Source organism: Ranitomeya imitator, chromosome 1 (assembly GCF_032444005.1).
Source record: "Ranitomeya imitator isolate aRanImi1 chromosome 1, aRanImi1.pri, whole genome shotgun sequence".
NCBI lineage: Eukaryota > Metazoa > Chordata > Amphibia > Anura > Dendrobatidae > Ranitomeya > Ranitomeya imitator.
In genome coordinates, this window is record NC_091282.1 from 1,130,472,408 (window position 1) to 1,130,490,970 (window position 18,563).

At 45.7% G+C, this 18,563-nt stretch overlaps 1 protein-coding gene across 1 annotated transcript in view; it reads right to left on the minus strand.

Annotated features, from left to right (window-relative positions):
• DCUN1D4 (defective in cullin neddylation 1 domain containing 4) overlaps nucleotides 1-18,563 on the minus strand; it is a 93,005-nt gene that overhangs the window by 28,554 nt on the left and 45,888 nt on the right. The window contains exons 4-5 of the mRNA XM_069744485.1: nucleotides 14,601-14,715; nucleotides 6,525-6,616 (exon numbers count right to left, since the gene is read on the minus strand). Of these exons, the coding sequence (XP_069600586.1) occupies nucleotides 6,525-6,616; nucleotides 14,601-14,715 (207 nt within the window). The remainder of the gene's footprint in view (nucleotides 1-6,524; nucleotides 6,617-14,600; nucleotides 14,716-18,563) is intronic.

Here is an 18,563-nt window from a genome sequence, read left to right on the forward strand (position 1 = left end):
TGGAGGAATCTCGCCTTTTGACGTATAGGCCAAGCAGATAGCCTCTCTGATCCACCGAGATATGGTAGCTCTCGTGACCCCATGTCCTTTCTTGTGGCCCTGAAAGGAGATAAACAGAGCCCTACTCTCCCTCCATGTCTGACACCTTTCTATATAAGTCAGGATGGCTCTTCTGACATCTAAGGTGTGGAACTTATGATGTTCTGGAGTTACAGGTGAATCAAAAAAGGAAGGGAGAAATATTTCTTGTGACCTGTGGTAGGTGGACGCTACCTTAGGGAGGTATGAGGGGTCTGGTTTCAGGACTATCCGATCATGAAATATCAGTAAGAAAGGTGGGTCTACTGATAGGGCCTGGATGTCACTAACCCGTCTAGCTGAGGTTAGGGCTACTAGTAAGGCTACTTTATATGTTAGGATTTTTAAAGGTATTGAATCTAATGGTTCAAATGGAGAGCTTGTTAAGGCCTCTAATACTAGATTTAAATCCCACGGAGGTAGACGGGGAATATGGACCGGTTTACTACGTTCACAAGATTTTATGAATCTGGAGATCCACCTATTAGCTGCTATATTGCATCCATATAGGGCTCCTAATGCCGAGACCTGAACTCTTAAGGTATTTACAGATAGTCCTAACTCTCGGCCTTTTTGCAAGAACTCTAGGATAGGTGTGAGTGGAACTTGCTTAGTGAACGGTACCGTGTAAAAGTCTAAAAATTTATTCCATACCCTACTATATATTAGGGTGGTAGATCTTTTCCTGCTCAATAAGAGGGTGTTTACTAGTTCTGTTGAGAACCCTCTGGAACTTAATAGTTGCCTCTCAAATTCCACGCCGTCAAGTGAAGACCTTTCACTTGCGGGTGGAAAAAGGGGCCTTGGTACAGCAGCTCCTTGTCTGATGGGAGGATCCAAGGATCGCATAGGCACATGGTCTGGAGACAAGAGAACCATGGTCTTTTCGGCCAGAATGGTGCAATGAGGATTACTCTTGCCTGTTCCCTCCTGATCTTTCTGATCACTAGAGGAATCAGAGACATTGGAGGAAAGGCATATGCCAGTCTGAACCGCCAAGGATGGTGGAGAGAGTCCAACATATCTGGGTGATCCCTGGTGTTCAGGGAAGCGAACCTTTGTACTTGCCGGTTGTCTCTTGTGGCAAATAGGTCGATTTGTGGTATCCCCCATGCTTCTGTTATCCTTCTGAATATGGATTTGTTTAAGGTCCATTCTCCTTGACGCAACTCGTTTCTGCTGAGGTAGTCTGCCCTGATGTTCTCTACACCTTTGATGTGCAGGGCTGTTAAGGATGTTAGATGAGCCTCTGCCAGCTGAAAGATGTTTGCAGCTATGGTCATCAGACTTCCTGACTTTGTACCACCCTGACGGTTCAAGTATGCCACTGCGGTGGAATTGTCTGAGTAAATTCTTACATTTGTTCCATGAATCTGCGGAAGAAAATGATATAAGGCACATTCTATTGCTTTTAACTCCTTCCAGTTGGAGGAACATATTAATTCTGTCTGATCCCAAGTATTTTGGGCCAGATTGTCTTCCATATGTGCTCCCCACCCAATAGGGCTGGCGTCGGTGGTAATTATTTTAGACGGGTCTATTATCCATGGCACACCCCGTGATAGGTGGTCCATGTCTAGCCACCAGGATAGCGATTCTAAGACATTACTGGAAAGAGTTATTCTACTTTCTAAATAACCGTCTTTCCCCTGAGCCGACAATACTTCGTACTGCAATTGACGGGTATGGAATTGTGCCCAAGGTACAGCAGGGATACATGATGATAATGACCCCAGTAAGGACATGGCCTTTCTTAGTGTCATGTAGGGTTTGCGTATTGCGTCTGATACCTTTGATTGTATAGTCAACCTCTTTGACTGAGGAAGAAAGCATTTCTGACTTACGGAGTCTAGCTGGATTCCTAGAAATGTCTGAACGGTTTCTGGATTCAGCCGAGATTTTTCGAAGTTGACGATCCAACCTAACTCCTGTAGGGACGAGATCGTATTAGATAAACGAGTTTTACATTGAAGTGCAGAGCTTCCTACCACTAGAAAGTCATCTAGGTAGGGTATTATCAAGGTATCTCGTTGGCGTAGATGAGCCATCACTTCTAGTATCACCTTAGTGAAGACGCGGGGAGCCATAGAAAGCCCAAATGGCATTGCAACATATTGAAAGTGACGAACCTTTCCCTCCAGGGTGACTGCTACCCTTAGGTACTGCTGATGTTCGGCATGTATGGGAAGATGGTAATAGGCGTCCTTTAAGTCTATTCCGGCCATGACACACCTAGGGAATAAGAGTTTTATGGTAGAACTAATGGATTCCATTTTGAAGGTATGATTACGCAGGAAAGAATTTAATTTTTTAAGATTTATGATGGTTCTAAATGAACCATCTGGTTTATTAATCAGGAATAAAGGGGAGTAGAACCCTTTCCCTTTTTGATCCTGGGGAACTTCAATCAGGACTTTCTTAGATAGAAGAGATAGGATCTCTATTTCTAGAGCCCTCTGTTGGTCCTGACCTTTTGGAGATGTTATTATGAAGGAATCCCAAGGGATTCGATCAAATTCTAATTTAAGGCCGTATTGCACAATGTCCAGAATCCACTGGCTGGATGTTATCTGTCCCCATTGGGGAAGAAAAAATTTTAATCTGCCGCCTACTTCCTGGTTAGCGGTATTTACGTCTCGGATTATGGGACCCGCTAAAAAAGGCACCTTTTTGCTTTGGGTCCTTCGACTCCCATCGCTCTCTTTGTTCAAGCGGCTTGTTCCTAGTAAAGGGGCGTCTCCTGAAGGCTCTCCTGTAGGATGGAAGATACTGGTTAGGGAAGCCTTTCTTCCTTTCACCTGCTTTATTCAGGAGTTCATCCAGCGTCTTCCCAAAAAGGAACTCACCCTGACAGGGAATCGCACAAAGTTTCGCTTTAGCTTGTGCGTCCCCCTTCCAATTCTTTAGCCAGAGTGCACGCCGGGCTGTGTTGACTAGGCCGGCTGACCTGGCTGCAAGACGTAGCGAGTCCACTGAGGCATCAGCTAGGAATGCTACTGCTTCTTTAATTTGAGGCAATTTCAGCAGGATAGATTCCCTCGAAGTTTTGCCTCTAATCTGTTCCTCCAATTGCTCCGTCCATACTAGTAGAGATCTTGCAGTACAGGTACTAGATATGGCGGGCCTGAACGCCCCCGTATTGACTTCCCATGACCTCTTTAGTAAAGCTTCTGCTTTACGGTCCAGCGGGTCTGTTAGGACCCCTGAATCCTCCACTGGTAGGACCGACTGTTTGGTTGTGGAGGCTACCGCAGCATCAACTTTTGGCACCTTTGACCAGGTGTTTAGGTCTTCATCGCTGAAGGGATAGCGCCTTTTAGAGGATGATGGTAAAAACCCTCTATTCTGCTTGTCCCACTCCTTTTTGACAATATCTTTGATGGTTTGTATGACGGGGAAGGACCTACGTTTCTTCTGTCCTAACCCCGCAAACATTATGTCCTGTGCTGATTTCTTTTCTTTCCCATCTGGGCACCCCATCGTGCTCCTGACAGATTTTATTAAATTGTCCACATTACTGTTGGGAAGACAAAGTCCCCCTTCAGTCTCGGATGAGCTCGGCTGAGATCCCTCTTCGTCTGAAGAAATACATACACCCTCTGACTCCGAACTAACCGGAGACCGGGACCTGCTAGGCTGACGGGTACTGGCGCTACTTGTCTGCGCCAAACCCTGCATCTCTTCTCGGATAATAGCTCTGACATCTGAGGGAGTCATGATATTTTCCTGCCGTAGAGTTTGCATGATACACTCTGCACACAGTTTTTTGGCATAATCATCCGGGAGGGGCTGCGTACATAAAGCACACTCTTTATGCTTAGATTTGTGTGTCCTTTTCTTAGTCTAGAGGAAGGATACAGGAGGAACATATATCAGCATATAGGAAGAGACTCTTTCAAAAACTCACCCAGTGAAGCTGACAGGTACCGGTTCTGGAGGCGGAATTCGTTTGGTGGTAGAACTCTTCTCTGGAGGTCGGCCACCACTCTTTGTGCTGCTCCTCGTGCTTCTCTCCCTGCTGGGAGAGCGCTGTTGCACTGCGGGCAGGTGCGCTTCGTCGGCCGGTGAAGCCATTTCACACACACCGGCCCGACGCTAGCGCTGCATTTTTAAACTTGCCGCCCATTCTCCTGCCTCCCCGGACCAACCCGGAAGTGCTCCCGCGACTTCCGGGTTAGACGCGCCGCTCTCACCACCATGCGGCCGCCAGAGGCTATTAAGCCGGCCGCTGCAGCGCGCGCGTCCTCACAGTGCCGGCCGGACCTACGGTGACCGGACCCGGACCGTGGATGTTTGGCCAGACGAGGGGGGAGGCTGCAAGCAGGGGCTCCCCCGCCGCTGCTTCTGGTACCGCAGCCCCTGCCGTTCCCACAGAAACCGGCGCAGGCGGGTGCATGGCCCAGGGATCCTCTTCATCTGTAGGTAAGCCGGGTCCCTGTAGGAACAGGAACCCTAAACTGAGGAGGAGAGGGGACCGCCTCCTTTTATTCTGTAGGTTTCCTGTTCCTATGGGCGGATCCCTCTCTCTCATGTGGGGTGCTGTCGTGGCGAAGGGTAAAAGAATACTGAGTTGCATCCATCAAACACCATACCTACTGTAAAGCATGGTGGTGGAAACATCATGCTTTGGGGCTGTTTCTCTGCAAAGGGGCCAGGACGACTGATCCGGGTACATGAAAGAATGAATGGGGCCATGTATCGTGAGATTTTGAGTGCAAACCTCCTTCCATCAGCAAGGGCATTGAAGATGAAACGTGGCTGGGTCTTTCAACATGACAATGATCCAAAGCACACCGCCAGGGCAACGAAGGAGTGGCTTCGTAAGAAGCATTTCAAGGTCCTGGAGTGGCCTAGCCAGTCTCCAGATCTCAACCCTATAGAAAACCTTTGGAGGGAGTTGAAAGTCCGTGTTGCCAAGCGAAAAGCCAAAAACATCACTGCTCTAGAGGAGATCTGCATGGAGGAATGGGCCAACATACCAACAACAGTGTGTGGCACCCTTGTGAAGACTTACAGAAAACGTTTGACCTCTGTCATTGCCAACAAAGGATATATTACAAAGTATTGAGATGAAATTTTGTTTCCGACCAAATACTTATTTTCCACCATAATATGCAAATAAAATGTTAAAAAAACAGACAATGTGATTTTCTTTCTCAGTTTGTCTCCCATAGTTGAGGTCTACCTATGATGTAAATTACAGACGCCTCTCATCTTTTTAAGTGGTGGAACTTGCACTATTGCTGATTGACTAAATACTTTTTGGAATTAAAATAAAAGTTTTTATTTTTTTCTTCCATTGCAGATATTAGAATAAATTATACCCTAAACTTTAGAAGCCAAGACCAAGGGGGCGTTATCAGAGATTGGTCTCAGGGGCATGTCCTTTTTCTGTTGGATGAAGTTGCCCAACATAAGCCGGAGGCATCATGCGTGCGCGCGTGTGTGTGTGTGTGTGTGTGTGTGTGTGTGTGTGTGTGTGTGTGTGTGTGTGTGTGTGTGTGTGTGTGTGTGTGGGGGGGTCATGGGAACATGTCCGCAGGCTTTCCCCTGTGAGACATGTCATGACAAAGCCCTGCTCTCCTCACTGATCTCACTGCTTGCACCTACTGTGTGAAGTAGAGCAGGGCCATGTGTCATTGCAAACCCCATCTCATGCAACTTTCATCTCCGGCACTGTCAGTTCTGCTGTTCTCCATCCTCCCCCCACACTGACTGCTGTGAGATGAAAGCAGACAGAGAGCAGTCGAGGAGTTCAAGAGAGGCTTGGATGTCTTCCTGGAGTGTAACAATATTGTATCTTACAGTTATTAGGTTCTTTAGAAGGACGTATATCTGGGGATTTATTCTGATGGAACATAGGCTGAACTGGATGGACAAATGTCTTTTTTCGGCCTTACTAACTATGTTACCATGTTAGAGTTGTTTATAATGACATGGGCAGAGATCACAGAGCTGCCTGTCATTACATGTCTCAATGGAGAAAGCCTGCTTTAAGCTTCTCTCTGGGTTCATTTTCCCCCCTGCACGACACCTCCCCCATATGATTGGGCAAAATTATAACTGACAATACCAAGATCACATGTCTTAATGGGCCCTCCTGTAGCTCAGTGCACCTACCGGTTACTGCAGTCATCTGATCTTTAGAGAGAAGCGAAGCAGAGTCAGGCTGGGTTATATGCACATTTTTCGCTGTTACATGTTGCAAAATCATGAGGACTTATTTTTTTGCTTTTCTAAATCCTTCCATAAAGTCTCCTATGTGTTTCTGGTCTTTGCAGCACAGAAACTTCAGCACAGCCCTACCCAAAGCTTATGGTGTTGAAAGAACTATAAGCCGGGTCTACCAGGGGTGGTGCTGTTGGCCCATAGAGCAGGATCCTATGAGACATCAGAAAACATTTTCCCCTTTAAATAAAAGGCTATAGAAAATAATGGGACCGTACCTGCATATTCATAAAACCATTCTAGGCACCGTTTGCTTGAAAACACTTCATCCTCCGCTCTTATTCTGGAAGGGTCGTATTTCTTATACATTCTAAAAAGTATATATATAAAAAAAAAGGCTTATGTTCAGTAACACCAGAGACCATAGCAGACGGCTGCCCATAGTTATCTTTCTTGTCAAACTGACCACTTAATGCTTATTCACAGGTGGAAATTTTGCTGCACTTTTAGCATTTTTCTGCTGTTAAAAATTTAAAAAAATGCTGCATTTTACAGTAGCAGCACATTAAATTGCCAAGATCTCATTCCTACACGGCATTTTTTTTTAATATTTTTTTTATTTATAACTGAGCATGTTAATTCTCTCAGCAATTTTGCTACATTCGTGTTTTGCATGTGCAGCAATCAAATGATTTTTCACTGCAAAAATATATACAAAGTATAAAACCACTGTTAAAGGGTTTGGGATTTATAATTGCAGTTTTCAGATGCATTTTATACCCCCAAATAAGGGATTCACCATATTGCAATATCTGGCAAGTTTACTACAGCAAGAAAAAAAAAAAAAAAAGGGGGAAATACCTTTAAACAGCGTATAGCATCCATATTACGTCCCCAGTACAAACCTCCTTTAGTTTAAGGGAACTTCCCTTTAATTTTTTTTTCTTTTATTAATTTGTGGCCGTGTACAGGAATGACAATGAACAACTGTAAGTACACTGTGCTATATAATATGATAACTGCAATATATTAAGATAACAATGTTGATGGGAGGAGGAGGGCTTCTTTATGATGATCTAGTTAAAACCCCTTTAAATACCGTAGATCATCTTTAAACACTATTGTTATCAGAAGGTTCCTTTTCCCCCAAGAAGACAAATTGGAAAGAAAAAAAGCACCCTTTGCCGATTTCAGCAAGGCATAAACTTGCACAAGACATACACATATATAAGATTCAATGATCAAATCTTTTTCCTAACTGCATCAACTTGTTTCTCCCACCGTTTCCGTGAATAACGAGTGGAGATGCACAACGGGCTTTTGCAAAACAATTGTGGAATGTAAGGCTTCATTCAGATGACCAAAAAAAAAAAAAGCAGTCGATTTTCAGTGTCTTGGATCAGATTTTACAGCGCTTTTTGGTCAGTTTTAACCCTCAAAACAAATAAAACATTTTTTGCAAAGCTTCTACCTACCCATTGCAATGCTAAAAACAGACAGGCCTCATTGAGAGGAAAGAACATGTACCCACTACAGTCTATGTGGCTGTCCGTGTTTCTTTGCGGACCATGTATCCCCTCCCCCCCCCCCCCCCAAAAAAAAAAAAAAAAACCAACAACCCACAAAACATGGATTTACAGTGTCTGATTTTGATCCAACTCTTTTTATTGTTATTGATATAGCACCATTAATTCCATGGTGCTGTACATGAGAAAGGGGTTACATACAGGGTTATAGATATCGTTTACAGTAAACAGGTTTACAGTGACAGACTGGTACAGAGGGGAGAGGACCCTGTCCTTGCAGACTTACATTCTATGGGATAGTGGGGAAGAGACAGAAGGTAGGGGTAAGGCGGCGGCTCTGGCGGCGGTGGCTCTGGCGGCGGCTCGGTTATTGTAGGCTTTCTTGAAGAGATGGGTTTTCAGGTTCCGTCTGAAGGATCCGAGAGTGGATAATCGGACGTGTTAAGGCATGGAATTCCAGAGGATGGGGGATATTCGGGAGAAATCTTGGAGGCGGTTGTGTGAGGAACGAATAAGTGTGGAGGGGAGTAGAAGGTCTTGAGAGGATCGGAGATTACGTGAGGGAAGATATTGGGAGATTAGTTCAGAGATATAGGGAGGGGACAGGTTGTGGATGGCTTTGTAGATCAGTGTTAGTAGTTTGAACTGGATTCATCATGTTTTGTTTATATAATGGTCATCACCATGGCTGCATTTACACTGATGCCTGTTGTTCTGGGCTGATATGCCTTTAGCATAATATTTGCCTTTGGGTATGTGTATGGTCTTTATTCTTATAATTATATATTACGATGTAGTGTTATTGGTGGTTGCTCCACCTCTTTCTACCCATTTTCCTATAGCCTCCCGTATATATGGCACTATGGTTTATTCTTATCCCACTTATATGTATTTGTGCACATCTGATTGTGCATCTTGAGGTTGGTATTTTTACCTTGATATTTATATTATTATACACCTGTGTTAGGGCTTTTTATCTTCATCTTAGTAATTTATGCTGGTTTTTTGCACTTATATCGTGTCCCCTTTCACCTTATTTTGGCCGATACGATAACCCGTCCCGCTATGGATACCCAGCTTTCTCTCCCTTCTCTTCTCCCCTTGGTGTATCTGGCGGTGGTACTGCGCGCGTGCGGGGTCCGCTCCCCCCCTGACTCCCGAGAGGCGCCAATCACGTGACCGCAGTGTGTTCCACTGCGTGTCACGGTGCGCATGCTCGGGAGTCCCTTTGGCTTGGTGGGACGGCCCGTGATGCGCGCGCAACTTTAACCCGTCCAGAACACTCCCTGCTACCCTCTCTGTCATCTTCCGCGCCTCCTAGCTGCATTGCGCACGCGCGGGATCCGTTACCCCGCCACTGACTTCCGGGATGCGCAATCACGTGACCGCAGTGCGTTCCACTGCGTGTCACGGTGCGCAGACTCGGAAGTCCCCTTGGCTCGGTGGGACGGTCCCATAACGCGCGCTATCTGAAGCAGCTTAGGATACGTCCGGTCTAGGCATCGTCACTCCTTTTCTTCTATATAAGTCCCCCACACCTTTCTAAACCTTGTCCTCGCCCCTATTGAAGAAGCTACGGCGAAACAGCGCTTGTCGGGCGCATGGGAACCGTTCCTGCACTGTCCTAGCGACACCAGATACCGCTGCACTCTAACTGTCATCACAGGTAAACCTCCTTGGCTACTCACCCCTATTGTGGTAATGTCCTGGCATTGTTTTTAGCTGGCATATTTGAACTATTGGAGTTCTCACCAGTACACTAGCAGGTTCGTTCTCTGCATTGTTCTTGGGTAAGGCTTATACTCACGTTATGCCGATTGACTTTACCTTGAAACAGGATATATTTTTATGCCTGTGGCAGTTATACCTTGTGTACATTGTCAGTTATCATGAATTAGGATACCTGGTCTGCTTTACTATTAGTACTACCATCATATGATTACTGGGTTTAGTATATTAACCCCTTGCAGGACAGTGCGGCTTCGTTCTCTTAAGCTTGGTGGTTTTTCCCCCATTTTTTGCTTTCCCTATTTTTCCTTCCCCCTCCCCATTGTCATATGCCCTGTATTTTTAAAAAACATTGTTGTTTCAATAAAATTATTATCGTTTTATTATCTCCCTTTGTCTTCACTTCTGTTTCTGTTGTGGTAGCACACAATGGAATATGTGGTTTATTTTATGTACCCACTACAGTCTATGTGGCTGTCCGTGTTTCTTTGCGGACCATGTATCCCCTCCCCCCCCCCCCCAAAAAAAAAAAACCAACAACCCACAAAACATGGATTTACAGTGTCTGATTTTGATCCAACTCTTTTTATTGTTATTGATATAGCACCATTAATTCCATGGTGCTGTACATGAGAAAGGGGTTACATACAGGGTTATAGATATCGTTTACAGTAAACAGGTTTACAGTGACGGACTGGTACAGAGGGGAGAGGACCCTGTCCTTGCAGACTTACATTCTATGGGATAGTGGGGAAGAGACAGAAGGTAGGGGTAAGGCGGCGGCTCTGGCGGCGGTGGCTCTGGCGGCGGCTCGGTTATTGTAGGCTTTCTTGAAGAGATGGGTTTTCAGGTTCCGTCTGAAGGATCCGAGAGTGGATAATCGGACGTGTTAAGGCATGGAATTCCAGAGGATGGGGGATATTCGGGAGAAATCTTGGAGGCGGTTGTGTGAGGAACGAATAAGTGTGGAGGGGAGTAGAAGGTCTTGAGAGGATCGGAGATTACGTGAGGGAAGATATTGGGAGATTAGTTCAGAGATATAGGGAGGGGACAGGTTGTGGATGGCTTTGTAGATCAGTGTTAGTAGTTTGAACTGGATTCGTTGGGGAATTGGGAGCCAGTGGAGGGATTTGCAGAGGGGAGAAGGGGAGGAGAGAGGTGGATTAGCCGGGCAGCAGAGTTGAGGACAGACTGGAGTGGTGCAAGAGAGTTAGCGGGGAGGCCACAGAGGAGGGTGTTGCAGTAGTCGAGGCGGGAGATGATGAGGGCATGCACAAGAGTTTTGGTAGATTGTGGGCTGAGGAAGGAACGGATTCTGGCAATATTTTTGAGTTGGAGGCGACAGGAGGTGGCAAGAGTTTGGATGTGCGGTTTGAAGGACAGGGCAGAGTCGAGAGTTACCCCAAGGCAGCGGATTTCAGGTGCGGGAGAGAGCGTGATGCCGTTTACCATAAGAGATAGGTCAGGTAGGGGGAAAACGTGAGATGGGGGAAAGATGATGAGTTCGGTTTCGTCTACATTGAGTTTTAGGAAGCGAGAGGTGAAGAAGGAGGATATGGCTGACAGGCACGTCGGGATTCTGGACAGCAGAGAGGTGACATCTGGGCCAGAGAGATAGATCTGAGTGTCGTCCGTGTACAGGTGGTACTGGAAGCCGTGGGACTTTATGAGTTGTCCTAGGCCAAGGGTATAGATGGAAAAAAGTAGGGGCCCTAGGACAGAGACTTGAAGGACTCCAACAGAGAGAGGGCGGGATGAGGAGGTAGTGTGGGAGTGGGAAACGCTAAATGTGCGGTTGGATAGGTATGAGGCAATCCAGGACAGGGCAAGGTCTTTGATGCCAAGGGAAGAGAGAATCTGTAGCATTAGGCAGTGATCGACTGTCAAAAGTAGAGGACAGGTCAAGAAGGAGAAGGATTGAGAACTGTCTGTTAGCTCTGGCTGTGACTAAAGGTACCATCACACTAAGCGACGCTGCAGCGATACCGACAACGATGTCAATCGCTGCAGCGTCGCTGTTTGGTCGCTGGAGAGCTGTCATACAGACAGCTCTCCAGCGACCAACGATCCTGAAGTCCCCGGGTAACCAGGGTAAACATCGGGTTACTAAGCGCAGGGCCGCGCTTAGTAACCCGATGTTTACCCTGGTTACCGTTGTAAATGTAAAAAAACAAACACTACATACTTACATTCCCGGTGTCTGGTCAGGTCCCTCGCCTTCAGCTTCCAGCACTGACTGAGCGCCGGCCGTAAAGTACAGTGGTGACGTCACCGCTGTGCTTTGCTTTACGGCTGGCCGGCGCTCACCAGTCAGTGCGGGAAGCTGAAGGCGAGGGACATGACCAGACACCAGGAATGTAAGTATGTAGTGTTTGTTTTTTTACATTTACAACGGTAACCAGGGTAAACATCAGGTTACTAAGCGCGGCCCTGCGCTTAGTAACCCGATGTTTACCCTGGTTACCAGTGACAACATCGCTGAATCGGCGTCACACACGCCGATTCAGCGATGTCAGCGGGAGATCCAGCGACAAAATAAAGTACTGGACTTTCCCCAGCGACCAACGATCTCCCAGCAGGGGCCTGATCGTTGGTCGCTGTCACACATAACGATTTAGTTAACGATATCATTGCTACGTCACAAAAAGCAACGATATCGTTCAGTTTGACGGTACCTTAAGTCATTAGTAATTTTTGTCAGGGCAGTTTCGGTGGAGTGGTGGGGGTGGAAGCCAGATTGGAGGTTGTCAAGGAGAGAGTTAGATGAGAGGTGGGAGGAAAGTTGAGCATGGACATGCTGCTCAAGGAGTTTTGAAGCAAACGGGAGCAGTGATATGGGGCGATAGCTGGGCTTAGCAGTTGGGTCAAGGTTAGCTTTTTTGAGGATGGGTGTGATGGTGGCATGTTTGAAGGCAGAGGGGAAGGTACCGGAAGAGAGAGAGAGGTTGAAGGAGGTGAGGTTGGGGAGCACGTGGGAAGGGATGGGTCAAGTGCACCAGTGGTGAGGTGCGATTTGGAAAAGAGGCGAGTAAGCTCTCCTTCAGTGATGTTGGAGAGGGAGGTTATTAGGGAAGGGCAGAGGTCTGGTATATGGAGTGGTTGGGGTGGTGGACAAGTAAAGGTTTGCCTTGTTTGGTCGATCTTGTTTTTGAAGTAGGTGGCAAAGTCCTCGGAAGAGATGAAGGGAGTTGGAGGTGGCAGTGGTGGGCGGAGGAGGGAGGTAAATGTGCTGAATAGTTGTTTCGGGTTGTAGGATAGTGAAGATACAAGGTTAGTGAAATAGGTTGTTTAGTAGAGGTGAGGGCTGATTTGAAGTCAAGTGTAGCTTGTCTGAAAGCAGTGAAGTCGTCTGGCATGCGTGCTTTCTTCCCACGTCGCTCCGTGACCCTGGATGCTTGTCGAAGTTTTTGTGAGATTGTTATGCCAGGGTTGCCTATTGGTTCGTCGCACTCCGCCATGCATCAGAGGGGCGACTGAGTCTATGGCTGATGTGAGGGTGGAGTTATAGAAAGCGGTGGCGCTGTCTGTGTCGTGGAGTGAAGATATGGAGGACAGGGGTAGGAGAGAGTCTGATAGTCTGTGAATGTCTAGGTTTGCGAGTATTCTGCGAGGATGTGGTAATGGCTGGACCTGGGGGGGGAAGGTGAGGAGGACAAGGATGAGAAGGTGAGTAGATGGTGTTCAGATAGGGGGAAGGGAGAGGTTGTGAGATTAGATAAGGAACAGAGGCGGGTGAAGATGAGGTCTAGTGTATGTCAGTCTGTGTGGGTAGCTGTGGAGGACCACTGGGTGAGTCCAAAGGATGAAGTAAAGGCCAGTAGTTTGGAGGCTGCTGGCTGGTGGGTGTCAGTAGGGATATTAAAGTCGCCCATGATGATGGTGGGGATGTTGGCAGAGAGAAAGTGAAGGAGCCAGGTGGAGAATTGGTCGATGAAGGCAGTGGCTGAGCCAGGTGGTCGGTATATGACAGCCATTTGGAGATTGAAGGGAGGATAAGGGAGGGTGGGGGTTGGATAGGGTTGAAGGAACAGTTTTTAGAAAGAAGGATACCCACTCATCCACCATGTCTGTTGCCATGTCTGTTGCCAACTCTTGAATCAATACCACCCATACAAGTCTATGGGAATGAGAAAATGACATGAATTGCACACAGATAACAGAGTGCAGTTTGTGATTTTCATGGACCCACAGACTGCTATTGGTGTTTTTGATGAATCAGATCAAAAACAAACATGCCTTGGTGATTTTTCTTGCTGACACACGGTCTGAATAAAAAAACAAAAAAAAAAAACACAGAAATCTGAACAGCTCTATAGACTATAATGGAGAGAACTAGAACACCAATAGTGTTCTAAAAGGATAGAACTCTACATGTGGCATATGGATATTTGCACATGAAGGATTTTTTGTTTTATTTGTATTTTTTTCAGTGAGTCAACAGAAAAAAAAACCTGTACCGTACAAAAAAACCCCCCACTGTACTGTACAACCACTTTGCTACTTATATGTTCAGTCTTTTATGTCTTTTTTGCCCACTTCAGACCTTGAAAAATGTCTGGTGAGGAGAAAAAAGTGCATGTTGCTTCTTGAAAGACTGACAAACACACAATATCAGTGTCGGACTGGGGTAACAAGGGCTCACCAGTAACATTGACTTGGGAAGGGGGGAGGGGGGGGGCATTTTCACCTGCATGCAAATATTATACTATCTTCGTTCACAAATTTACCTATATCTCTATATAATAATAAACTGGGTAGCGTGGTTAATGAATGAGGAGATGCTGCTTTTTCTGTACAGAGTGATTTAAGTGAAATATGCCAAGTACTGCCCATACAGTGGGATTGAGGGCCCAGATCTCCACAGGGGCCCACCGAGGATTCCCCTCAGGGCCAGTTTGAGCCTGCACACAATGCAGCCACCTCAGCTCATCGGACACCAGTCTGAGGTGCTAGGTGCAGGCAGTCCATTCCTCCACTTACAAGCAGAGGGTGAACAAGCAGCAACAATCCAGAATGATACAGGTCATGGAAACGACCGATTCTCAATAACAGAACGTAGTAAATAACAAACCAGAAATGTGCTCATCAATGTGCTCCTACCCGTCGTGTCTACTTTTCTTAGCCAACAGGTCATCGCCAGCAGCAGGTCTTCTCTTTTTTCGTGGGGGCATAGCCTTAGTAAAACAGTCTGAGGTGCTGCAGGAACGCAGACTCCCTGAGAATAAAAAAGGAAAATAGAAGAAAACCTCTCTCTATACACACAACACACACATACATTCAGCCTATTACCTAACATGTTGATCCAAAAGAAGGCAAAAACCCCATGAGGCAGATAAAAATAGCTCCATGATAGGGAGGGAAAAAAATCCTTCTTGACAGCATAGACAGCAATCATACTAGTTCCTTGGATCAAGGTCTCCTCCCAGAATCTAGTACCCCAAACCCGTCATGTTATACTTTTCAAGAAAGAAGGAGGGTTTTGGCGTGCACTCAGCCTAGATGAAGCGAGGTGCCGGTGTAATGGACCAAAGGCCCCTATATAATGAAATTTAGATTCACCGCACTCTCTTAGGATAATGATGAAAAAGGTTGTGCCAATTTATTAAAGTATACTGGGAGCGTAACAGAATATTACAGTATATGCGATTAACTGTACTTTACGGCCGGCGCTCAGTCAGTGCGGGAAGCTAAAGGCGAGGGACATGACCAGACACCGGAATGTAAGTATGTAGTGTTTGTTTTTTTACATTTACAACGGTAACCAGGGTAAACATCGGGCTACTAAGCGCAGCCCTGCGCTTAGTAACCCGATGTTTACCCTGGTTACCCGGGGACTTCGGGATCGTTGGTCACTGGAGAGCCGTCTGTGTGACAGCTCTCCAGCGACCAAACAGCGACGCTGCAGCGATCAACATCGTTGTCGGTATCGCTGCAGTGTCGCTTAGTATGACGGTACCTTTACAGTAAAGAATCACAGTCTGATAATTTCACCTTTTTTCCCTCTAGACAGAGTATGCCCCTTGACAGCATCGCAGGCCTAGATGTAGAAAGATCTCTGTACGGTCCCCTCATATATTTGTACATTGAGAAAGCCCTCATTTTGCAAAAGTGAATAATCCCAAGTTTGATTGCAATATCAAGAAAGGTCGCTCTTCTCTGCACCCGCTCTAGATCAGTCATATCCTTCTTATACATCAGAGACCAAAATTGTACGCAGTATTCGAAGTGTGGCTGCACTAGTGACTTGTATAAAGGCAAACTATGTTTTTGTCATGAGCATCTGTGTCTCTTTTAACCCCTCTCTGACCTTAGACGTACTATCCCGTCGAGGTGCCCTGGGCCTATCTGACCCTCGACTGGATAGTACGTCATAGCGATCGGCCGCGCTCACGGGGGGAGCGCAGCCGATCGCGGCCGGGTGTCAGCTGCCTATCCCCGCCACATTAACCCCCGGCACACCGCGATCAAACATGATCGCGATGTGCCGGCGGTGCAGGGAAGCGTAGGGAGGGGGCTCACTGCGGTCTTCCCTGAGACCCCCGCAGCAACGCGATGTTATCGCGTTGCTGCGAGGGTCTCCTACCTCCTTCCTCGCTGCAGGCCCCGGATCCAAGATGGCCGCGGCATCCGGGTCCTGCAGGGAGGGAGGTGGCATCACAGAGCCTGCTCAGAGTCAGATCGGTGATCTGAAAGAGTGCTGTGCAAACTGTCAGATCATCGATCTGTGATGTCCCCCCATGGGACAAAGTAAAAAAAGTTTAAAAAAAATTCCAAATGTGTAAAAAAAAAAAAAAAAATTCCTAAATAATGAAAAAAAAAAAATATATTATTCCCATAAATACATTTATCTAAATAAAAAAAAAGAAAATAAAAGTACACATATTTAGTATCGCCGTGTTCGTAACGACCCAACCTATAAAACTGAACCACTAGTTAACCCCTTCAGTAAACACCGTAAGAAAAAAAGAAAAAAAACAAGGCAAAAAATAACGCTTTATTATCATACCGCCGAACAAAAAGTGGAATAACACGCGATCAAAAAGACAGATATAAATAACCATGGTACCGCTGAAAACGTCATCTTGTCCCGCAAAAAATGAGCCGCCAAACAGCATGATCACCAAAAAAATAAAAAGTTCTAGTCCTCAGAATTAAGCGATGCCAAAATAATTATTTTTTCTATAAAATAGTTTTTATCGTATAAAAGCGCCAAAACATAAAAAAAATAATATAAATGAGGTATCGCAGTAATCGTACTGACCCGAAGAATAAAACTGCTTTATCCATTTTACCAAACGGTATAAACGCCTCCCCCAAAAGAAATTCATGAATAGCTGGTTTTCGGTCATTCTGCCTCACAAAAATCAGAATAAAAAGCGATCAAAAAATGTCACGTGCCCGAAAATGTTACCAATAAAAACGTCAACTCGTCCCGCAAAAAACAAGATCTCACATGACTCTGTGGACTCAAATATGGAAAAATTATAGCTCTCAAAATGTGGCAACGCAAAAAATATTTTTTGCAATAAAAAGGGTCTTTCAGTGTGTGACGGCTGCCAATCATAAAAATCCGCTAAGAAACCCGCTATAAAAGTAAATCAACCCCCCCTTCATCACCCCCTTAGTTAGGGAAAAATTAAAAAAATGTATTTATTTCCATTTTCGGGTTGGGGCTAGGGTTGGGGCTAAAGTTAGGGTTAGGGTTACATTTACGGTTGGGATTAGGGTTTGGATTAGAGTTAGGGGTGCGTTAGGGGTGTGGTTAGGGTTACCGTTGGGATTAGGGTTAGGGGTGTGTTTAGATTAGGGTTTCAGTTATAATTGGGGGGTTTCCACTGTTTAGGCACATCAGGGGCTCTCCAAACACGACATGGCGTCCGATCTCAATTCCAGCCAATTCTGCGTTGAAAAAGTAAAACAGTGCTCCTTCCCTTCCGAGCTCTCCCGTGTGCCCAAACAGGGGTTTACCCCAACATATCGGGTATCAGCGTACTCAGGACAAATTGGACAACAAATTTTGTGGTCCAATTTCTCCTGTTAAAATACAAAACTGGGGGCTAAAAAATAATTTTTGTGGGAATAAAAAGGATTTTTTATTTTCACGGCTCTGCGTTATAAACTGTAGTGAAATACTTGGGGGTTCAAAGCTCTCACAACACATCTAGATGAGTTCCTTAGGGGGTCTACTTTCCAAAATGGTGTCACTTGTGGGGGGTTTCTACTGTTTAGGTACATTAGGGGCTCTGCAAACGCAATGTGACGCCTGCAGACCATTCCATCTAAGTCTGCATTCCAAATGGCGCTCCTTCCCTTCCAAGCCCTCCCATGCGCCAAAACGGTGGTTCCCCCCCACATATGGGGTATCAGCGTACTCAGGACAAATTGGACAACAACTTTTGGGGTCCAATTTCTCCTGTTACCCTAGGGAAAATACAAAACTGGGGGCTAAAAAATAATTTTTGTGGGAGAAAAATTTTGTTTTATTTTTATGGCTCTGCATTATAAACTTCTGTGAAGCCCTTGGTGGGTCAAAGTGCTCACCACACATCTAGATGAGTTCCTTAGGGGGTCTACTTTCCAAAATGGTGTCACTTGTTGGGGGTTTCAATGTTTAGGCACGTCAGTGGCTCTCCAAACGCAACATGGCGTCCAATCTCAATTCCTGTCAATTTTGCATTGAAAAGTCAAATTGCCCTCCTTCGCTTCCGAGCTCTGTCATGCGCCCAAACAGTGGTTTACCCCCACATATGGGGTATCGGCGTACTCAGGACAAATTGTACAACAACTTTTGTGGTCCATTTTCTCCTGTTACCCTTGGTAAAATAAAACAAATTGGAGCTGAAGTAAATTTTTTGTGAAAAAAGTTTAATGTTCATTTTTATTTAAACATTCCAAAAATTCCTGTGAAACACCTGAAGGGTTAATAAACTTCTTGAATGTGGTTTTGAGCACCCTTTTAAGAATGGTGTCACACTTGGGTATTTTCTATCATATAGACCCCTCAAAATGACTTCAAATGAGATGTGGTCCCTAAAAAAAAATGGTGTTGTAAAAATGAGAAAT